General features: G+C 43.3%; 1 protein-coding gene across 1 annotated transcript; it reads left to right on the forward strand.

The window, feature by feature from the left end:
• Positions 1-2,790: 2,790 nt before the first annotated feature.
• Positions 2,791-6,352, forward strand: FGF6 (fibroblast growth factor 6). The gene is made up of 3 exons (XM_010007174.1): positions 2,791-3,130; positions 4,043-4,146; positions 6,176-6,352. Exons 1-3 carry the CDS (start codon positions 2,791-2,793, stop codon positions 6,350-6,352), a joined length of 621 nt encoding a protein of 206 aa, XP_010005476.1.
• The last annotated feature ends 17,941 nt before the right edge of the window (positions 6,353-24,293 follow it).

Below are 24,293 nucleotides of genomic sequence, written 5' to 3' on the forward strand. Positions count from 1 at the left end.
CACATGCATTGGGAGTGGGCCGGTGTTCAGACTGTAGCATAAGACGACCTAGGATATCAGTGCTCCATCCCTATACCAGTGCTTCCTGGACTTTGCTTCCCACCAGTTCTGCCCTCTCACAAAGACTGTAGCTTGTTCTGGTTTGGTTTGGTGGGGGTTTTGGTAGTGGGGGAAGGGCCCCAGGAGTGGCTCCAGTAAGAAGCTGAGAAGCTGCCCCTGCTTGAAAACCAGTGAAGGAGCCATCAGAGGGACAAGAGATGCGCCTCTGTGATTAACAAACAAAAGAAGGGATAACACCTGAGCAGAGAAGAGCTGTGCTGGAGGAGGAGAGCGGTGCTGGTGGTTGGTGAGGAAGAAGGGGAAGAAGGTGCCCAAACAGAGGTTTCCCTTCAAACCATGGCAAGATGGCAGCTGTGCCCCTGCACTCATGGAGGAACATGGTGGAACATTCCCTGAAGGTGCCAGGAGGGGTGAACTTGGCCAGTGGACTTTTATTTTGTGGCCAGAGGATTTGCTACCAGTGGACTCTGATTGCGCAGCTTTGGAAGACCCCGGCGCCAGGGGAGGTGGCTGTTCCCGAATCCCCCGTGACTCTGTGGGAAGCCCATCCTTCTTGCGGGGGAGGCAGGAGCAGCAGGAACCCCCAGCCTGTGAAGTGACTCTGAACCCCATCCCCTGTCCCCCTGTGCCGCTGGGGGGAAGGAGGGAGAGAAACCGGGAACCAAGGGATTGGGGCCCGGGAAGAAGGGAGGGGTGGGGTAACATCTGCAAGCCCTGCTCTGGGTGTGTCTGTATCCGGGGGGGGTGTGATTAGGGTGAAATTACATTATTATTTTTCCCCAAGTTGAGTCTGTTTTGCCCGGGACCTTAATCAGTGAAGATCCCTCCTTGCCCTTTGTCTTGACCCAGGAGCTTCTGGTTGGGTTTGTCCTCCCCATCCCAGAGTGTGTGTGTGAGGGGGGGAGTTGGGTGAGCGGCCTTGGGGCTGTTCCTTCGCTGTCGTGTCAGGCCCAGACCACGACAAGCTCTGATGAGGTGGTGTAAATACTAGAATTATTCCTTCCTAACAATTATATCTGTACTTTGCATAGCTGAAAAATCGTGAGATGAAATAGAAGGTAGGAGAGAGGGCCTGAAAATCTTTGTTGTGAGTAAAAGGCAAGAAGATGCTCTGAGTGCTGTTTCAACAAACGCAAAGAGGCTTTGAAATGCCACCTGGCCCAAGCTGGTGTCTAGTCCACTGGTTCCCAAACGTTTTATAGCTGACTCTCTTCTAACAGAATAATCAGCATTTTTTATGTCACTGAATCTAACTGCTCGCCTGACTCAAGGCTGCCATCATCTCCCCTTGGCTTCTCCTGGAGTGTCTATAGTAGCCAAGGCCTCACATTACACCCCTGATAATGTGAAACTTCATGTCAGACCAGGCGTGCTCAGTTCCATTACACTTCCAGGCATTCTCCTTACTAACATGCATGCATCTCAAATGACATAGACCACGCAAGTTCTGTGGTGTAGGAAGCTGATAGAGACATTGGCAAAAATATCTGCATGAATCTCAGCCATTTCCCTCCCTCTGTTAATAAGTCCAGTGAAAATAACTAAAATAAAAGTCTAATCTCTCGCACTCCAAAAATGCTGGAACAGCATCAGTGCAAATGGAAGGAGAGAAAAATTAAGATGTTAATAAATTATTACTAAACAAGAGAATATCTGGGCTTGGGGAAAATAGACAGTGACACAGTAGGGAGGTGTGGCCATTTCCCTTTTCCCTCTTATTTAATGTATTATCAGTGCCCTTGTCTTGCAAACACAAATACAGCTGCACCCCTGCAAGAGGCACACACCCTCCCCAAATAAATGTGATCATTTCGAAGTCACCTCAGTGAAAAACATGAACATTTAAGAACATATCAATGTCCCCAGCTGTGTGTAGCAGCAACATCAGTGCTCCGTTCTTCATGGTCTGCCCAGAAGAATTGCTGCTGCAAGCAGCAGAAGTGTGATTGTATAAAAACAGCAGGAGCAAGCCCTGGGGCTTCTTCTCCCTTTTATCATGGCTTACCCCTCTGTTAACCAGCCAGAAGCTCTCCTTTGAGAGGTACAGACAAACTGGTAAGAGGATAGGCTGCTATAGTAAGAGGTGCCTTGGATTTGCTGGGTATATACCAAAAAAAAGCAATGGCAACTTCAAGCCAAATCTCCTCAAATATTGACCTGCCCTCATGTACAGCCAATGATCCTGCCACCAAGGAAGTGACTGCAAAATTTTCATTGCTCGCTGATGAGGTCCAGAACTGTTTTTACACCTTCTTTTCTAAATAAGGGAGCTGCCTGTGAGGCCTCTGACTGCCTGGCCAATTTGACTCCTCTGCTTTCAGCAGCCAATGAAACCCCACTCCTACCTCCAGTCTTGGGTGACAGCATTCATCAGAGCTCAGCCAGCAGGTTAGTGTTACAGCCGTGGCAGGCTTACCTTTGGAAAGCTGTTGATGTCAGAGTGATGATGTGGGGAGGGACAGTCTCTGCACTATAAAGATGGGTCAATCCAATATAAACTGGGGCTGACCAGCGGAGAGAAGGATCTACAAAACATGGTCCCCGCCAGTTTGAGTCCTGCTGGCCTGTCTCTGCTTCCAACCCAACTGCTATTGGGCTTCAGTTTCATGTCAGCAATCTCTATTTGCTTTCCAAAAATAAGCCTCTGCCACCATGCTGGAGAGAGAAAAACTAGAAGGGCGGTATTTTTAGGGCCATTAATTCTGACCACGTGCCCGGGGGGTGAACCGGATGGCCAGTGCACAAAGACTTCTCATCACTATGTTCTGCAAAGCCAGCGCTCACCGGACGTTGCCTGCCCTCCTTCTCCTGGCTTTTCTTGCTGGGATTGCTTCAGCACATCCCGTTGTAAGCAGAACCAATGGCACATTACTGGAAAGAGGATGGCAATCCCTGTTGTCCAGGTCCATTGCTGGGATGTCAGGGGACAAATCAGATGTGAACTGGGAGAGTGACTATTTGCTAGGCATCAAGAGGCAGCGGAGGCTTTACTGCAACGTGGGCATCGGGTTTCACCTTCAGATCCTCCCAGATGGAAGGATAAGTGGAGTTCACAATGAAAACCAATACAGTGAGTTGCATCCAGAAATGAAATGGAATAGATGTCACTTGATTGCTGTGAACTCGCGTAATTACCCTGCAGAGAATGCAAATGTTATTACTTGATATTATTAATCCGTGCTACATCTGTTGCCTTCTAAAAGTCTCTGGGATCAATAAACATTTGAATCCTTCAGGCTGAAGCATGTCACAAGTGCTAAGACAAATTTAGGTACAATTTATTTTTACTCTGCTTTACCGCAGAGATGAGAAAAGACAAATCAGGGTGAAAACTCTCTGCTGCATTTGCTCACTCCTGTGATCTTTTCATTGAATTTGAGAGTTGTTGCTGAGCTCAGAGTGCATGATTTTTTAATATTAATAGAGTAGTACTTTTGGGACAGTCAGTCATGGAAGGGGCTTGCTCTTCTTGGTTTGCTTTCTCTTGTGGGTACTGTTCCATAGCTGTAAGATTAAAAGAAAAAACATCCCTATGGATTTGAATTTCCTGTACAGGGTTGTTACTAAAATCTTTTGCAGCTAGGATATCATAGGGGACTTCAAAATGCAAGCCACTTTTCTCTAAAACTCAGTAACAAGCACTCTGTAATTGTAGCATATTTAAAAAAATAAATAAATTACTTATTAGAAAGCCCAAGAATTTGACAGATCAAAAAAGTCTGTCAGAACAAAAGGATTATATAGCATGTGGCTACAATTCCAGAATTATTTTAAAATCCCATAGCATGTAGGGGGAAAAAAAAAAAAAAAAAAAAAAAAGGATATTTTCTGTGTGCTTTTATTATAATGGACTAAGGAGATAATTCTAATAATGAAAATGTGACATGTTCATTAGGGTTTAAAGTAAATCAATTATATCTGAGTTGCCCTTGATGAGCTAAAAATTCTGTGATGACATTTTATCGAACTTCTTATCTTCCAGGTCTCTTTGAAATATCCACTGTAAAGAGAGGTGTTGTTAGTCTTTTTGGTGTGAAAAGTGCTCTCTTCATTGCAATGAACAACAAGGGAAAGCTATATGGAACAGTGAGTATGTGCAAATAGATTTTCAAGGCTTAAGCAAAGGCTGCAATGGTTTTGCTTGTTTGTTTGTTTGTTTGTTTGTTTGTTTGTTTGTTTGTTTTACCTCCTGGAAACCTCTGATTACAAGCAGAGAAAATAGCTTTTCAATTACAAGGAGCCTGCCCAGTCACCAGTGTTATTCAGTGCAACAAGCAACGTGGCTGTTAAAGGTCTGTTATTTTAAAACTCTCCTCGGGGAGCAGCCTTGGAAAATCAATGTATTCTGCAAATAGTATGGGTTAAATATATGGCCTCTTCTAAGGGCTGAAAATACATTCTAGTAAGATTGAAAACTGTTGATTCTCTTTTGCATTGCATTATTGGAAAAGCAAAAGGGTGTGCTCTGGAAAAAAAGCCCTAGGAGGTAAAGTGTGTGTATGTCCCTGAGCATGTGTGTGTGTGATTGCACACACATGCATGTGCCTGCAGATGAGTGTAGGAGAGGGACAATTACCTATACTAGCTACCATTAGAAAAATCTTGACCACAGGTCTCCCCCTACCAAAAAAGATCCCACTATGAAGAATAAATAGGAAGTCTACCCTACAAAGTCAGCATATGTGTCTGGGGTTATTTTAAGGACCAGCTTTGTGAGATCAGTCCCAAAGGGTGAGAAAACAGTAATGGCTATTAACAGTGGTGTGCAAGTCATACTGAAACACTCCACCATCATTCTCCTCAAAGTGCTAGCTGTGCCATCTAAATGCAATTGAAACTCTGAGCAAGGCACTTCCAGCCTGAACGTTCAGGTGCTTGTTAGGAAGCATGTTTGAAAGAGGCTGGCTCTGAGCCAAAACGGTGCATCTCAAAGTAATGAGTGGCACTGATTGACTTCATCTTCTGGTGTCAAGAAACAGCAAAGCCATTTCCTTTGAAACAGCCCTAAATGCAACAAAGCATTTCGGTTACTTAATAAAACACCAAATGTTGTGAAGGACAAGGACCGTAGCCATTCCTAATCCAACAGATTCCTTCTCACACAGAGGGGGATATTTTAAGGTTCAAGTCTGATTTCAAGCGCCTAAAAAGCACCACAAGCCCAGCTGCTTTGCTTGACCAGGTCTTTCTAAAGAAATGCAGGGACTGACTTCAGAGCTGCCTTTGATTTTTTTTTTCCTGGTTCAATCAGTCTTGCTTATTTTCCAAGATATTTTTAAAAGCTGTAAGAGATGTGATTTTTTTTCTTTCACAATGCAATTGCTAAGTTAAGTTCTTACAAATTTTGAATAGTGTCTTACAAATTTTGGCCAAAGATGTCCAAATGGAACAGCAGTGGTGTTGTCTCATGTGCCAGGCATTTGATGTCAGGGAATTATTCTACGTTCTCTTTTAATTTCCTCAGTGCTCTGTGTTTTTCTTCTGATTTTCCTTGCATCTCCTCTCACAGATAGTTTGCTCACATTGCATTTATGTGATTCAATATGAAGAAATATAAACCTTTCCTGCTGCATGTCTCACTATCAGTTAAATATAATATCAGTAATGACTTAAAAAAAAAATAAAAGAAGAAATTTAGGCATCTTTTTCAAATGCCTTATTCAAGCAAATAGCTTGAATCTCCCTGGACACTGCTGTTTGGAAGAGAATTGAAAGTTTTGACAGCCAGCATATCATTCTCTTATAAATCTCTTGCAGAGGAGAGGTGTGAAATAAAGGTACATCATTTGGGCAAAAGGGTATGATGCTGACCAAAACCATTGCTTGCAAATAAAATTATGAAATCCTTTATTTATGATAAATTGACTTGATCTGTCACAGGAAGCACACAGTCCATTATCTGGACAGATGGCATCTGAGTTCATCTGACACCAAAGTAGCAGTGAGGGGTGAGATTTATTGTTGGATGCAGTCACTCTGACAACACCTGTTGCATGCTGCAACAAGTTCTTCTGTAAAAATGCCCATAAGAAAAATGGCACTTATATTCATTTAAGTATTTATTTATTTATTGCTCCTCCATTGTCCTCCCCCCACCCCCCTTCCTATTCTTTAGGCTGTTTTCCAAGATGAGTGCAAATTCAAAGAAACCTTGCTGCCCAATAACTACAATGCATATGAATCAAATGCTTACTGTGGTGCTTACATTGCACTCAGCAAACATGGGAGGGTGAAGAGAGGAAACAAGGTTTCTCCTGCTATGACAGTAACCCACTTTTTACCAAGAATATGAACGTGAGTGAAGTAGAAGATTAAATCCCAGGAAAAAACTGTTTCATTTTGCACATGGGAATGATCTCCCAGGTAAAGTATTTATACTGTTCATTGAAAAAAAAAAAATCATCTACATATGTATGTGTATATTTGGATAAAATATTTGTTATAGATTCATCACATAGCATATGTAATATGATGCTGCTTCTCTTATACTCTGTACAAATTTTACACAGCTGTGTGCCTCCTTTGGTGCTTAACAGAGAAAAATCCAAGCTGGAGAGCAATGGGAAAAAAGGATTTGGAAGATAAAGAATGGCTGTGGATAATAATCTAGTTAATCATAGGTTATTTATTAATTAACATTAATTACCTCAGATAATAAAATTTCTTAGAGAGCTGTTTACATATCATGGGCCAAATCATCACATGACTGTGCTTCACCAGAACTTCAAGCAGTTCACTCCAGCTGAGTATCTGCCTGCATGTCCCCTTCTACACACTGTGTCCAGTCTTGTAAAGTCCTAAATCTGTTTTGATCATTAGGGTGCCAATTCCACAACCATTTCTACACAAGTAAACTGGCTACCCCCAGAGCCCCTCTGACTGAAGGGATTATCCAGGGTCTCCTCACATGGACTTGTTGGCAAAATGAAGACTTACAAGCAGTTTTCCTTAGGAAGGGCCCTAGGTTAAATCACAGCTGGACCCCAAATGAAAAATATATTTGGAGCTTAGGATTTTAAATATCACCCCCTTGGCATTTTGAGAGCTTGGTTTAGACTAAATATAGATGTGTATATCTTTAATATAAATACATGTGTGTATATATAGCCATGATATGTGTAAGCATGTAGCCATGCAAGTGCATACTTTGAATCAATAGGTCATCCCAGTCTCTAGATGTCCAAGTGCCTTTATATGTGTACACACATAAAAGAACACACATATTTAAAGGCACTGTGTTTTGTTCAGGTAGAATCTTGATAATCTGTAAGAACTAGAACTGGTCTCCAGGATGCATTTTATAAAATGCCTGAAATTTATTACAGCTTCCTGCAAAGGATTATTTTAGAAAACTTAATTTATTCTATTTTCTGCTTGAAGTGTATTTGGTTCTTTATCATGCCTCACTGAGGTATGATGAGGACAGAGGATTAAGGTTTATACATGCACGTCTTCCTGGGTTGAAACAGAGGAATTTATACTATAATTCCAATTTCTATCACTTGCAAAGCACTGGTTTCAAAGAGAACACAGCAAGCTGTATGAAATACTCTCCAAAGCTCTCCTAGAAGCCTTGCATAGGGTGCATAACCTTGCTTCACTATTTTGACAACCTTTTTCCAGATCGCCAATGAAGCTACATTCTCTGTGCCTTTGAAAGAGTATTTTAAGAGGCCCTAAGTCAATAGTCACTATAAATGTCAGTTATGAGGAGCCTTGGGATTCCTGAATTGATGGCCTGCTCCTAAATTTGAAATTAGATTCAATGCAATGTCAGAGCACGAGCATTTTCAGCATAGATGGACCATGTTGGTGCAGAAGTGAACATCTGAGTGCAAGATTATCTCCCACATCCAGCCAAAATGTGGCTGTGTCCAGCCTTGACATGCCATTCTATTTGCAGGGGATGTCTATTCATGATGAATTTGAGCCTTCTGATACGCTTGAAAAACAGTGTCAGGGCCAGATCCTCAGCTGGAGTGAACCAGTCTAGTAAGACAACTAGTTTATAGCTGCAGAAGGTTTGGCCCAAAGAGCACATCTACAAGGATGCATCTACAGTCCCACTTTCTGAAAAATTACAAGGACAACTGGTTTGTGAACAAGAGTCAGTTTTCCAGTTCCTTTTGTGTGATTTATACTTGAATGTATTTTGCTCAAATCCAAGTGATGACAACAGTGTAAATTAAGAGGGGAAAAAGAAAAAAACAAACCAAAAAGAAAAGAGTGGAATACAGCTTACAGGACACGAGTGGGACACTTTGGACATGGCAAAGGGAAGTTGTTACTCTGCATTTTCTGGTCTTGTAGTATGTGGAGAAAAGCCAAGCTGGCACACCTCATTCATCCACAGTGTGTACAGCAGCTTGATTTGAAAATATGTGAATTTGATGAGAAAAAGCAGGATGTTTTGAGGGGGGGGAGTGGGTCAGAAGAAGGTTTGGAAGATGTCAGACAGTTACATTGACATAAAGTCCGTCAAGGTACAGACGGGAAGACAGTTGTGTTGAAATACATTAGCTGGCAACTTGTATCCTTGTGGTATATTCCTAATGGTCTTTGAAATGAAGTTTGAAAAAGAATGGAAGAGTACATGGACATAGAAGAAGTCACAGTTTGAATGCTGACACACAAGTTTGTTTCTGAGTATCCTTAGGATAGGATGAAGTTGGTTCCCTCTTAAGCCAGTGTAGTCTAGAACAATTCATTGTTGCCAGTACTCATAAATTATAGGATAACTGGCATAAACTGAGAATCAGACTTGCTGACTCCATTTTGCACATACTGGTCAACAGTGAGAACAAACCATAGACCAGGTCACAAGAAGTGTTTGGAAGCAGCCTGCTAGGTTGAGCTTGTTCTTAAGAACCTCAGACCCTTGCAGAGGCAGTTTTGATGGGCATTTGAAAAGCCCCCTCAGTTACTCTGCTGTGTTACTCTTTGCACCTCTGTTTTTCCTTATTATATATCAATGCCAGCCAGATTAACACTGAGTTCAATATTTAAATCAAAAAGGGTCTCCCAGGGCGAGGAATCCTGACTAATATGAATTGTGTCATTGTCAGAAGTGAAAATGAAAGATGACATTGTCAGGAGTTATAATTGTGCCAGGAAACCCCTCCAGCACAAACAGTGGAGCACTGAAGTCTTGTGGAGTTTTAGACTAGATGGATGTGATACTTTGAGAAAGAAACTTCTTAAGTGAATTTGATGGCTACATTCAAAAGAGGAATCAAGGCACTTGTTGACACATTGCTACAGACCTGCAAGCAGTCTAGGGGCAGCTCACAGTAGCAGAACGTACTTTGGCAAGTGTGCAAGAAGTTCTGTAACATGCTTGGGAAATAGCCTGATTAGCACAGGAGAAGGAGGGTCTAGGCAGACCACCACCCATTCTGCACACAGCAGGATGATACTGTTGAGCTGGCACAGAGGAAAAATGAAAAAGAAAAAAATCTGTAATGAGAATGTACATGATACAGAGCCTGTGGAGAGAATATGGGCATGGTCTGGTGAACTCTGAAATGTCGCTTTCTTTGAAAGGATATTTCCATGGGTATGTGACTACATACAGGAAACTCATGAAAGCAAAAGTTTCCCAAATGAGAGACAAATTAGGAATGTATTAGTGACAGTTCTTGCAGTGGTCCCTTTGAAAGCTTCTCTCATGATCTCACTGAGTCATTAAACGGGCCACAAGCTTTGAAAGCATTGATGTGAGTGTCCCACACCAGCCTGTCTTGCCCGTATTTCACACACGGGATTCTCCTGTGGAGTTGATACCTATTTTAAAGGTTTCTTCTTCTATAGGCAAATTACATAATAATTTAAGCTCTAATCCACCTCAATTAGAAAACAGTCGTGACTGGAAAAGTATCATGTACTTAAACAATCTAAGTTTCCCCAGCCATGCAGAGATGCAGACACACACAATGGAAAAGCAGAGTAATTTTTGTATACCTCACTAACTATTGCAATTCCAAGGTTTTATTTTGCACAGTAAATAGTGCTGAAGTTCTCACATTTATTTATTTTTTTCACTACAATATACCTCATATTCTGACTCAATATGGACTCACAATTGAGGCTGTAAATTTGCCAAAAATACCAAACTGTCCAATCAATTGTTTGTGAAATTGCTTCTATTTTTATATGTATGTGCTGCGCACAATAGTTTAATGTATTCATGAAATAAACTTTTATATGTTTTTCATAGTGTTTGACTCCAAATCCCTTTACCATTTTTTTTCCTTTCCTCAGACCACTGTATTAACACCATCCCACCCCCAGCACACACCGTTTTTATTCATCTCTAGAAATAGAGAGGATGTATTGATACACTTAAAATTGTGATATAATTTCATGTTCTTCAGACTTCATGCCTGGGAAGTCATAAGAGAGTTGTACTTGTTATAGAGAATCTGGGAGTTTCATAGAAGAGAAGGAAAATAAAACTGAAATCTGATTAAAGATGAGCTGTCATAGTCACCTGTCTAAAATCCAGTGTTTTTTACCTGGGGAGGTTTCAGAGCTGTTCTGCTCTTGGTAATGCTCTTCAGCGTGTAACTGCCAGTGCATATCCCTCACCTTATTAAATAAGAAATTTGGGGGTTTGTTGGGTTTGTGGTTTTTGTTTGGTTGGTTTGGGTGGTTTTTTTTTTTTAATGGTGTTTTCTTCTTGCCTGGGACTCATTTGGGAGGGCAGCTTCCTGGAACCTCCCCAGAAAGCTGGGGAGGGACTTTTTACAAGGGCATGTTAGTAAGACAACTAGGGATAATGGCTTGCAACTGGAAGAGGGGAGATTTAGGTTAGACATTAGGAAGAAATTCTTCACTGTGAGGGTGGTAAGACACTGGAACAGGTTGTCCAGAGATGCTGTGGATGCCTCCTCCCTGGAAGTGTTCAAGGCCAGGTTGGATGGGGCTTTGAGCAGCCTGGTCTGGTGGGACGTGCCCCTTCCCATGCAAGGGTTTGGAACTACATGCTCTTTAAGGTCCCTTCCAACCCAAACCACTCTACGATTCTGTGATCTCAGGGGCATGTTGCCTCACTGTGCCTTGAAGTTGAAAACTCTGGAAACTGTTACATTTCAGTAATTTGGTTATATTTTATTTCCATCCCTCCACTCCCACGCTGTCACTTATTCCTTCTGTTACGTGCCTGCAGACCTCTTTTAGTCTGGGGACCCAAACTAAAGTGGGTTTAGAAACCAATAGTTGAGAATCTGACCCCTGCTTTTTTGTTCAAGTTGCTTAACCCATACCAGCATGATACTGCCGAGCAGACAGGTTTGCATGTCTCTGATTGCTGGTGACCTTTCCCAGGAGCATGAGACCATCAGCACCCCCATGCTGGTTAACCACCATTCTCAACACGTGTTTGTGTTTTGGATGCCTACACTCCCCTGGAATAACTCCTTTTGCTTCCAGCCATCATAAATGCTTACGTGTCATTGCTCTGCCTCTGTGCCACATTTCACCAGAGAGAGGGCTGCATTTCCCTGGTGGGTTAAATAGTGCTTCTGCATGCTGTGGGATGGCCTTGTTTACAGCTCTGAGGACCAGCCACTGTAGGCGGAAAAGGGAACTGGAGAAGATACACAGCCCACGTGCAGTGAGTGGGAACAACAGGACAAACCAGCAGCTGATGTGAACCAACCTAACCCCAGCAAAACAGAAACATAAATGATCTGGTAAGGAGTCATCTCCTGGGGCTGGGAAAAAGCAACATGTGGTCAGCTCCCAAGTCACCCTCTCAGACACAGAGCTAGTTTCTGCTCCCTGTGTTGCAGTTTGTTTGCCCTTTGAAAGGTGATGCTGCCCAGATGCCCTGAGAGACATGGACCATTCCCATGCTCCCTTCCCACTCTGTGCTCTCCACTCAGGGCATCTGGGAGACAAGAGATGGTGGCTAAGCCCCAAACCTCTGTGAAGAGCAGGAAAAATTTTGGCTGAACTTTGCTTGGTTTACATAATTTTCTGCCTCCTCCCAGGTAATTTGAACTTAATGGTGCACCTCTTCCTACAGGTATAGCTGTGACACAGTAATCTCACCCTTCTCCTCATCACATTGACTTAGATTTCCATTTCAGCAGCTCTCCACTGCAGGATCAGTTCCCAAGACTATAAAGCTGTGTGATGCTTGTTAAGGAAAAATAAGCTCTAACAGACATGGGAAAAATGCAAGATAAACAACAAAAAAAATTGAAATTGCTTAAAAGTGGAGCTCTCCTAGCTCCATGCACTAATGCTGTCCCTCTTCGTTTTCTCTGATCTGTCACTGAAAATATAACTGCTGCTCTGAAAAGTCTCTCCCTGTACCCAGAGTACAACAGAGGAGTATCCCAAAGTGTCCCTTCTCTCCCCCCTCCCTCAAGCCACGATGCCCTCTGTGTCCCCTGGCCTGAAGCCATTGGCAGAGATCCATAATCTGTCCACTTACTCAGGCTTTGGCTTCTCTGATGACCCATCATCTCTATAAGGCAGCAGGTGCTGTTTTAATTAGCTCCAGGAGCCTGGGTTGTCAGTAACTCCTGATAGAGATGCCAGCCCTGAGCTGGCTGGAGGTTACAGTGCAAGCAGCACAGGTGAAAGCAGGCAGGACTACACCCTCCTGAAACCAGCAGACATTGCTCAGCAATGGTAGGAAGATGAACATAAATAAATAAATGCAAAAAATGTATGGGAGAGCAGGAAATTCTTACTGTTTGAAGAAAGCTAAGGCCTACATAAGTGTTGCCCTGGGAACATTTTGATCACAGAATCAGAAATAATTAGTCTGGAAGGGGAGTTTGCATGAGGAAGAATCCCCTCTATCCACTCTCTCCAACAAGCCCTGAGGTGCCCTCATGATTCATTAAGCTCTGGATGAACCTCTGGATAGCAACTTGAAAGGGTTCAATCTCAGAAAAATGTCTCAACAGGGTCAGCAGTGCAGTTCATGCTTTGCTGGAAGGCTGTTCAAGTGCTGGCAGCACCTTCCTGTTGAGCCTTGACACAAGCCACATATGTATTGTGCACTGAGCAGAAAATGACTTTCTTACTGGGACTCATCCCTACCAACAAAGAAAAGACAGCAGAAGGATTCAGTCCCCTGATGGAAAAATGAAGAAGAACTTCTTTCAGCTCAGGGGTGCATGGCTGCCAGTTGTAGGTACACAGGGTTTGGAGGAGGACACAGGCAGAACAACTGTGGCTTCAGTGCAACCCCAGAGCACATTTTGGGAGCAGAGCAGCAGCAGCGCTGTTCTGAGATGTGAATGCCATGTAACCCCTGATAGGAACAGGTAGAAAGACTCTGACCTCCTGAGGCTGATCACTGCACTTTAAAAACATTGGCTCTTATTGTTATTGCCCTCTTGTGGCTATTTTCTCATCTAGCAGCTGGATGTCCAAGAGGGAACAGACACGGTCCTGTGGGCCTGGGCACACAGGGAAAAGGAGGCTGTCACCTCATGGTCGTGATCGGTCATAGACTTCAGGTGCCTCCATGTGTCCTTGATAAGCAATTTTTCTTAACACTAGGCAGATAACTTGGTTATGAAAACTACTTTGCTTTTACTCCATATTTTTCAACCTGAAGATTTCACGAACAGCTTTCCAAAACACCTTCCCAAAGATTTTTGCAAACATAAAACCTGAGCTTATGCCTCAAAAGCAGTGCCACGTGGAATACATTGAAGGACATAAAATGACAAGGCTCATTGAATCCTGCTGCTGCTCCTCGTGACAACTATGGCAGGAAAAATTGCACTGAATTTTAAAACATGTTCACAAGTCCTTATTTGCCTGTCACCTCTCTGATTATATTATTAAATGTTGCCCTGTGGGCCTGTAAGCAGCCACGAATCATGGTGTCTCATCCATCCATCCATCCATCCATCCATCCATCCATCCATCCCTCCATCCATCCCTCCATCCCTCCAATCCATCCATCCATCCATCCATCCATCCATCCATCCATCCATCCATCCATCCATCCATCCATCCATCCATCCACCCACCCATCCATCCATCCATCCATCCATCCATCCATCCACCCATCCATCCATCCATCCATCCATCCATCCATCCATCCATCCATCCATCCCCCCGAGGACCGGAGCAGCCCCGGGGCAGCCGGAGGTGCCTGTGGTGCAGGCAGGAATCAAAATACAGGGCAGGGTGGAGGGGATAAACCAAACAGAGGGAGGGAAACAAAACAGGAGGGGACACTCATATACTTAGAAACATTGTTAAGAAACTTACTGAACAGTGAATTACTTCACCAGCAAATCTAGAGCATCATACAAATGCTGTAGCCACTTCTCCATCCCCTAGAATGGTTTTTCTAGGACAGAAGCAGCTGCTGTACCAGAGTTTCACCAAAAAAATGTAGCCAGGACTACCCTCAAAGGAAAAAAAAACAAACAGGCTTTCAATTAAATAAACCCCCCATTTTATTTTCTGTGTTGTAGGAAAATATAGTAAAAATCTCCCTAGTTTGAACAATAGATAAGTGAGTCATCTTAGTGTTAACATACTTTTTTGTCTTTTGCCTGGGCAGTAACGGGCTGACACACCTTGAGACCAAAGGGCCTGTACGTTATGTACATAAATGTCACCTGACGTGTAGTCAGTTATAAGGAGGGTAGGAAGCAAGTTCAGGCTTGCCCAGTGTATTTAATCTGAGCCTCCAGCTCAGTCTCTGTGAGATTCTGTGCAACGTCTCAACACTGATCCTAGAAGTGTGAGAAGGAGTCAGGATGCAGTGCTGAAATCTCACAGGGACCTGAGGACCTAATTGCCTACTGGACCATATCTCCTTATTGAAACTTGGTGTTGCACGGAGGAGACTGAAATGTGGACATCATAGGGTCTCCAGCAGCTCTGGAAAGCTTGTCTTTTAGGAACAAAATGAGAAGCCACAGCAAAGCTGAGAGCTGGGCCCAGTTTGTGTGTCAGCTAAACTCAGCCTTGCGGAAGGACAGGCCCACAAACCTGAGAAAAGGTGGGCCCATTCTTTTTTAAATCAGTCTGGTGGGGACAGAGCCATGTGTAGAAATCAGAACTTAATAGCAGGGTCGAGGTCAGCAATGCAGAAGCAGGGTACACACAAGCAATGTTTCTATTTGGAAAGAGAGAAAAGGAGGTGTCCCAGAACAAAACATCTAGGGAGATGGGATTGAAGAATGGAGAGGAAAGGAAAAAAAAGACAAAATCACTGCCTGACAAAAACATGAAGGAAGGCACCAGACAGATTCTTTTTCTAATTCCTAGGTCTATAAAAAATATGTGCCTGACTGCAAAACAAATGCAGTGTGAAGCAGGTGTCGTCTGAACAGCAGCCATGGTGCACAGCCCTTCTTGCTGAGCTGTGGGCAGCCAGGGAGGCCAGCCAGGCCTGGTCTGTCTCTGCCAGGAGAGCTACCAGCTGCACAATCCCCCCAGACCCTACACTGCTCCCCAGGGATGGGCTCAGGTCTTCCCCAGCCATAAGAGGAGACCCATAGAGCTGTTCTCAGGCCCTACCAGCTCACTCAAGGGATCAACCTTCCCCACAACACCAAGCCCTCAAGCTTGGCCTTTATTAGCCTCAATGGCCCAGATCAGCCTCACCTGGCACCTCCTGGAATGAAATAATTGGAAATATGAGGGAGAAGTTAGCACAGATTTTCACAATTCTGTACAACCTTTCCGATTCTGAAACTGGAGGAGAAAGACAGGAATGGAAAAAGGTTAACACAGGGGGTCTGTAATTTCAGAGACAGCAGGGATGCTGGTAGTCATAGGCTTTGTTCTCAGCTCTGCCCCAGGATTCCTGTGTGACTGGGGAAAAAGCACCAATGTTCTCTGCACTATGTCTTGCATGCAAGGGACACTGCAAAACTGGCAATGCAGGAAATTAAGTTGGCCATGTGTGCTGTACTGGGACAATGCTGACAAATGGGAGGTGAGCAAATTCCTGAGCAATGTATTTTTCACTTCCTAATAATATCTTTCCCATCTTCTGTATGTTGCCTTCCATGTAGTGAAACTGCAGCCAGGTTTGCCCCCTTGTCTTCTCCAGGCTGAACCAACCCCACTCTAAGATCCTCTCCTTATACATCAGGTGCTGCAGTCTATGCACATGTCAGTGGCCCCTCTCTGGGCTTCCTCCAGCTTGTTAATGTCTCTCTTACAAAGTGGAGGCCAAGACCAGACAGCACCAGATGTGGCCTCACAAATATGGAAATAAATGCTTCCTTTGATCTGTTGGCTACGATTTTGCTAATGCAACCCAATATGCCACTGGTTTTTTTAATGGTTGCACTGATAATCTTTCTTACATGCCAAAGTCTCAGAGGGTAAGGAGTGGCAAAGGCAGAGAGGCTATAACCTGGGTATTCCCCCTCCAGCCTCTCCAGGGAACCACCAGACATTCATTTAAGACAGTTTCGTGTGACAGCATGACAATGGGGTGAGGTTGTTGTCTGGATTTCATGAAGTGATTTGCAAACAAATTAAAATATTGTGAAACAATCCAGTCCCTGTGGAGCTTAGCAATGTTTTCTTCCATTCCCCCTGCTGCTAAGGAAAGCACATGATATTCAGCATCTTTGACAGACTTTTGGAGGCCATGATCTAAAGGTGTCTCAGTGAATTCAGAGTGCTGGTCAGTACTGGCTGTGTAGCTTAAGATAAACTCATAGAAGGAAATAGTCCCAATCTCATTTACGTTAGCTTTTCTATTTTTATTATTATTTTTTTACTTCTGGCATTTACTGAAGCCACTATGCTCTGCACCAGTTTAAGCAATGGAGGACAGATTTCAGCCCCAGGCATCTAACTAAAGTTGGCTTTGTACCTTGGAAAAAAGACACAACTGCAACTCTTGCACCTCAAGTTTGTAATCACAAGTGACTCAGCAGAAGCCAAGAGGACATTTGATTTCCCTATCAGAATGCAGGAGTGAAGGAGGAAGTAAGAATCTCTTCCAGCTGTTGGGTAACTGAGGGGGAGAGTGAAGCTAAGACAAACAGTGTGGGAATCTCTAGGTTTAATATAAATAATGCAAACTGGGATTACAGTTAACTGCAGTGACCAATCCTGGCTGATTAAATAGCTGTCATTGGAAAAAAATCCTAAAAACAAAGTCAAGTATGCAGCCACAAGGGGAGATTTCTTTTTTCTCGACAGCCAAGTTCTACATCCAGCTCAACCCCAAAGCATGTTTGCTTTGGACATCCTAGTCTGCTGAAAAGTATCTGGCCAAAATTCAAGAGGCCAATAAGTCCAGATGAGCTGAACAAGCTGTGTCCTTGGAGCAAGAGATGTGAAGATATTATTCAATCTTGAATTCTATGCATGGATAATATTGTTGGTTGAGTTTTATTACAGGGTGTGGACCAAAATGCCTTGATCAGGACTAAATTTCTGTCCCATAAATTAACTGGTTGCAATTCACAATTTTACTGTGTGCTTGTGGTTTCACAGACCCGAGCTCACAGCACTAGAACAGCTCTTCCAAGGACAATGCAACCAAACCCACTTACATCAGATGACAAATCATTAGTGATAATGTACAAACCAACAGAGATGTTTGCAGTGATGTCTGTTTCAGGACTATCTAGATAAAAGCATCTATTTTTTTCTTAAATATTTGTTGTGAGATTTGATCCATCCTGAATCATTTCAGGTGATCAGAGCCTGTTGTTTGTTTTTTTTTCCCGGAGTTACTCTGTGTGTGACCTGGGCCCAGGGCTCACCAGGCCATCACAAATCTTTCAGTTTACTGGAGAGGCAATAGATCTGCTGCTAAAATATAAGGTAGTTATGCTAACTAGCATAGGTGTCATTCAGTGAGATAATATTTTTCAATAGCACTTTAACTGGCTCAGTTATCCAGTGAGGGACAAGTTAGGTTATAATCACCACAGAGTGAAAATACAAGCTACAAAATAGTGAACACATGACCTTGACTCTTGGCAGTGCTTCCAGGCAGCCAGGCATTCGGACCTGAGGCTCAGCTGATGGAAACAATAAGCAGAACAAGAAACTTATTTGACTCTAACCTCATGATCTTGCCTGATTTGGTCCACAGTCCCTTAATGAAATGATGTTAAGTACTTCTGCACTTTATATAACCATGTAGCTAACCCTATACAAAAGCACTAACTCTCAGTGCTAAACTAACAGCAATGCTGGGAAATGAGAAACTTTACCATAAAAAAGAGTTTTTCCCTAAATAAAACAGTCAGTCAGCTTACTTTCAGCTACCTTGCAGTGTAATACAATAGGAGATAGATACGTGTACTGATTTTCTTAAGTTTTGTATCTGGTTCCTCAGTGTTCCTAAAGGCCTAGAGGACACAACAGGAGAAAGAATATGCTTTTTCAAACAAGACACACTGCCTGGGGAGGCAGACCAGCAGAACTGGGTGTGCCAGTGGTGGACAAACTGTATCACAGGGCGGATTTCAGAATCTAGGCAGACAAGCTGCAGCCCCTCTGTGCCAGCTCACCAGGAAACAACACTTTGCAAAGGCAATGACTAGAGCAATAGCAAATGTAGGGAAGGGAAGGAGACATGTATGGACCATGTCTGGGTGCCACATTCTGCAAATCTTGAACAAATCTGTAGACTTTGTGTTGCAGATTCTAAAGAGAAACTTGCAGATTTCAAAAGACAACAGGATAATATGAAATAGGGTTTATTTTCTACACCCCTATAACAATCGACATGCAGGTCTCCAGCCACTTGGGTGAGCATGAAGTTTCTTATTTATGAGATTTCTTAGGTATGTTTGTGTTCTGTACAACTTCAGTTTATGCTGAGCTGGTCATCAACTGTCAGGAAGGTGTCAACTTGAATTAATTTCCAGGCTTTTCCCAGAAGTGGAGACTGAGTGAATGAACCACAGAGCAAGAGGTCTTGAAATGACACCAGTGTCAAAGAGACATAGTCATCTTCAGTCTAGGCAGGTGGGCTAGCCAGGCTCTGGCATGTAAAAAGGTTCACTAAGGCTATGGGAAGTATAATAAGGAAGATTATTTTTTAATAGAAAAAAATAAAAAAAGAAAAAAGACAAATCCTTAGTATTAATGTTTTAAGTTTAAAACCCAACATGTCAGCCAGCAAATCTTTGCTTTTGGGAAAATGAGCAGTTTGATGAGAGTCCAAATCCTCAGTAAAGACAACAAAAACAGCCTGCTTGTCTTCTTTGAAAGAAGAATACATTTCCCAACCAGCCTTGGCATGACATCAGCTTGTGCCAGCTGTGGAAGTGGCCAAAGATCAGTAGGGCTCAGGTACAAGAGCAGTGTCCCAGCAGCTGATGAACCTGTGCATCCAGAGCTTAATGTGTCACTCAAGTTCCTCCTTGCCAGCTGTGTGACAGGCTGAGAAAGCAACATGAAGAGCTGTTGTATCTGCAACACACAAAGAAATATTGCAGCTTCAAATCTACTTGAAAAACCATTCTGTGATGGAAAATCTGAATCAGGGGCAGAGTTCAAGACATATCTGGGCCAGATCTCCATTCAATTTAATAAATCCTTGTCTTTGTGCTCCAGGTGCTCCCTTCACAGAAATACTTCAACAAACACACCCCAGCTTCTGAGCAAAGCTAACCTAACACATGCAATTGTGCTGAAGCAGTTCTAACCATATCAGTCACATGCCATGTTATTACTTTCCCACAGCAGAAGGGTCCTTGGCTGCTGATGAGGTTGTTTGCATATTTTGTCTTAACAGTTTCACTGCATCCCCTCCTCCCTCTTTGCAGTTTTCATTCTTCATTTCTTTAACTTAAGCCTTTATATTTTTTCTTCTGAGGGACAGGATTGAGTGAGACTTGTGAACCCAGGAGACTGGAGTCAGTTTAAAACTAGGCTAGAACCAAGTTTATTATCTAACCTCATCTTCTGTCTAACAAGGGAAAATAATCCTATTAGTTTATTGAAAACTGCCACTGAACTCAGTGGCCTATATTGCCATACTCAGTGTCATAGAATCAGAGATAGACTGAGGTGGGAAGGGGCTCCTGGAGGTTTCTAGTCCAAGCTGAGATAACAGCAGCACCATCTCCCACCTTGCACTCAAGTTTTGAATTTCTCCAAGGCTGTGGGATACAGCCTCTCTGGGTATCTGCTTGACCACTCTCAGGGGAAGAATTTTTAACTTCTCTCCAACTCAAATTTCCTTTGTTGCAACTTGTGACCATAGTATATCTTGCCCTAAATTACTGATACTTACAGTCTTAATGAAGTTTAGTATACAGGTTTTGTACAGAAGGTGTACATTACTGTGAGAGTGACCGAGCCCTGGAACGGGCTGCCCAGAGAGGCTGTGGAGTCTCCTTCTCTGGAGACATTCAAACCCACCTGGACACGTTCCTGTGTGATGTGCTCTGGGTGACCCTGCTCTGGCAGGGGGGTTGGACTGGATGATCCTTCAAGGTCCCTTCCAACCTCTAAGATTCTATGTGTGATTACAGAGGGCACCCTGTTTGGAACAAAACATGGAGGTGACTGGAAACAAATTGACTCACTGTTTTCCTTTTTAAAATTCTTTTTCTGACTAAGGTAAAAGTGTGTTTCATACTGTGCTCCTGCTTTATTAGTTTAAATTCCTCCTTTTTTCATTGCTGTTCATTCTCTGATTGGTTTGTTTTTTGTTTCTTTACCTCTGAAACCAAAACAATGCTGGGCTGGTTCATTTCTTAAATCTCTTCTTCAGAAAAAAAATCACAACTTGCATAATCACTAAAACTCAGGTGCAAAGTTGTGCAGGTATAGTGGTGAGATTAGACTTCCAGCTAGATCAGATATCATTGCTGTGAAGTTGAAAAATTAAGAGTTATGGGTAACCTACTGAATGTTTCCTCCAAAAATAAGATCTGGGAAAACAGAATAAGAAAACTATCATTTAAAAAAAAAAAAAAAAAGTCTTTACAAATTTTTGCATCTGCTAGTAAGGCTGACATCTCCATCCCTCCTAGTCCCCTCTGGTAAGGGCATGCATTTCTCAAGAGAAGCTTATATAGCAGCTTAGAAACCAAAAATCCTTCAAGGACTGCAAGCAGTTTTCCGTGCTAGGAGACTACAACACCAAACTCCAACCTAAGTGCCACCAACTCCTACAAGTTTTTATGAGAGACAAGGAGTTCACACATCTAAAGAAATGTCTATAAAGCTGAGTTCTCTACCTTGCATGTGCTGATGTGCAGGAGAAAAAAAATTCCTTGACCAGTTCAAAGAGCAACACTAGTTCAGTAGCATTTGGCTGTGAGGGTTTGGATTCAATACAGCAGCCATGATCAAACATCAAACATGATAAGAACATGAAGCAATTTAAGTTCCCTTCAGCCCTGAGCACTCAAATGCTTGTTTCAAGTCTGAAAAATGGAACAGGAAAAGGAGGCTTCCCCAAGAGCAAGAAGACCTGAACAGAAGTGAAAGACAGCAGAGCCTCTGTGGGCAAGATGCTTCACAAGCAGCTGAACACCAGTATTTAAGCTAGAGTGTACCCAAGAGGAGTCTTCTAGAGGCTGCTTTTTATCCTTTCACTCCATTACCCTGAAGATGAAAGGGAAGATCCTGTATGTTACTGTTTGTTGGGGTTTGGTGTTTTGGCTTGGTTTGGTTTTTTTTAAAATAACATTTTACTGCTTCTTGGCCTACCCAATGTTATTGCCTACAGAGACACTTCAGCTGCTTATTCAGCTGCTCTATGCCCCTGAGGAGGCCTGCCAGGGCACTGCTGGCACTGCTGGCAGTGGGTGTCCTCTGCTGGCTCTGCCACCCCAGGAGCTACACCTCAAACCACAGTGAACCCCTTGGGCAAAAGCTGCCTGGCACATGCTGAACATCCTTCTCATCTCAAGTCTGACAGGCTGAAGAGTATTTGTTTATACCTCATTAGGGAAGATAGAAGACAATGGAGATGCACCCAGGGAAAAAAGAAGGGTTATGCAGTGAAACAAGGGATGGACAAGTGCTGCAGGTTCTTTCTGTTGGGCATGTGGGTTTTATTTTACAGAGGGTGGACTGAAGTGAATCAGGGTTGGGATCTAGCAGCAAGAGCAATACTCAAAGCCCAGAGAAAGCATGTGGAGATCTCCACGTGAGAGCTCAGACTGAGGTGGGCCCTCTGGTTTTGAGGAGAAAGAACACCTAGAAGTTGATACAAGTATGAGTGTGGGAGCAGAATTAACTTGAAACTCTTTCACTGTTATAGTATCTTAGATGAAATTACAAGTTGCACACCAAGGGATGAAATTATGTGGTTCTAAATGTATACAAGTATTTTAAGTCACAGATTATCAGGAGAACTTGATACCACAAGACAGTGAGAAAGGGCATTTGGTTCAACCACCTGCATTGCTCAAGCAATTACCTCAGAGTTTATTCATATACAAAGAGCAGCTACCACAGCCACAAGTGAAAAGAGGTCTGTCTTTGTGCCCTCTTCCTTCACTTCTTGGTGTACTCCCTCACACTTATACCTCCCATCTTGACCACTTGCCCCCCACTCACCTCTATGCTGTGACCCACCTTCAGATTCCCACCAGTTTTTCTCATTTGTCTCACCCTAGGGCAAGGACATCTACCTACCACCAAGGATTTTGGATGTTCTGTGGGGTTGGTTGTGTCCAGGCACTGACATGAACTGCAGGAGAAGCAGGTCCCCACATCTGAAAGGGGTTTCCCATCCCCAGAAGACAGATGCCCATGATCTGGGAGACTCCATTTCAATAAACTAGAAGTATCTCTTGAGACATAGAGGGTATCAGCAGCTCTAATCACATTTTGTAACTGTTCTCTATTCCACAATACCTAAAAATATTCATACCCTTCAAAATGACAGAAACACTCTGTTCAGAAAGTACAGCCTTTTAGGGACTGCTTCTGCTTTGACTGGGAGCTCTGCCAAGGATTTCAGCTGGAGGAGGAATGAGGCCCTTCATTTCAGTGAGAGGAAAACAACACAAACATGGTGCACTTGGGCCACAACAACCCCAGGCAACGCTCCAGGCTTGGGGAAGTGTGGCTGGAAAGTGTCTGGCAGGAAAGGACCTGGGGCTTCTGATTGACAAGCAGCTGAACATGAGCCAGCAGGGTGCCCAGGTGGCCAAGAAAGCCAAGGGCATCCTGGCTTGTGTTAGAAATAATGTGACCAGCAGCAGCAGAGAGGTGATTGTCTCCCTGTGCTCAGCACTGGTGAGGCCACACCTGGAGTGTTGTGTCCAGTTTTGGGCACCTCAATTCAAGAGAGATCTCGAGGTGCTGGAGCGAGGACAGAGGAGGCAATGAAGCTGGTGAAGGGCCTAGAGAATAATCTTATGAAGAACACTTGAAGGAGCTGGGAATGTTTAGTTTGAGGAAGAAGAGGTTGAGGGGAGACCTCATCAGTCTCTACAACTACCTGAAAGGTCATTGTAGAGAGGTTGGTGCTGGTCTCTTCTCACAGGTAATTAGTGACAGAACCAGAGGGAAGGGCTTCAAGCTGCACCAGGGGGGGTTTAGACTGGACATTAGGGAAATTTTTATCACAGAAAGAGTGGTCAGACACTGGAACAGGCTGCCCAGGGAGGTCATTGAGTCACCATCCCTACTGGTGGATATGGTTTAGCGGAGAACTTTGTAGAGTAGGGATGATGGTTGGACTTGGTGATCCCAAGGGTCTTTTCCAACATGAATGGTTCTAAGAGTCGATGATTCTATGAGACACATACCAGCAGACAAGTCTGATTTCTTATCTGCCTCCTCAGAATACAATGAAATATTGAGGCTTTCTGTTTCTGCATCTCTTTGTTGCATTACATTTTGAAAGAACATAATCTCTAAAGCTACTGGTAAAAAGCTGTCCCCCCACCCCTTTTAGGACAAGTCTTTTTAGGACAAGTCTTTAGACTTCTTTTAAGGAACCAGAGCTGAAAGTTTATGGCCCTCTTCTGTCTGACTGGAAAGAAAAGTGCCAAGAAGAAAAGACAGACAGTTCTCAGGAAGAGCCTGCATCCTGCAGAGAAAGACATTGAGGAAACAGTCTCACTGTTTGAGCTGCCTGTGCAGGTGACTTAGCATTTCTGAAACTGGACATAGATTTCCAAAATGTCTGCTATGTAGAGAAATGAGGGGGGGAGCAGCAGAAGACCCAAACCAATATATTTTGCAAGAACATTGCAGAAACTGCCTGTATACGCTGCAGTCCCAGATCTAGTGGGCTGTGCTTACCTCATTTGTTTCACGTAGGTGAGTCTAGCCAGGATGTT

Source organism: Chaetura pelagica, unplaced genomic scaffold (assembly GCF_000747805.2).
Source record: "Chaetura pelagica isolate M959 unplaced genomic scaffold, ChaPel_1.0 scaffold211, whole genome shotgun sequence".
In the NCBI taxonomy this organism is placed as follows: domain Eukaryota; kingdom Metazoa; phylum Chordata; class Aves; order Apodiformes; family Apodidae; genus Chaetura; species Chaetura pelagica.

What these genes read in the sequence shown, in the direction of transcription:
- FGF6 (XM_010007174.1), top strand. Translation starts at nt 2,791, where the DNA reads ATGGCCAGTGCACAAAGACTTCTCATCACTATGTTCTGCAAAGCCAGC. An exon ending in TCACAATGAAAACCAATACA is followed by an intron (nt 3,131 to 4,042) that starts GTGAGTTGCATC and finishes CTTATCTTCCAG; the next exon opens with GTCTCTTTGAAATATCCACT. An exon ending in AGGGAAAGCTATATGGAACA is followed by an intron (nt 4,147 to 6,175) that starts GTGAGTATGTGC and finishes CCTATTCTTTAG; the next exon opens with GCTGTTTTCCAAGATGAGTG.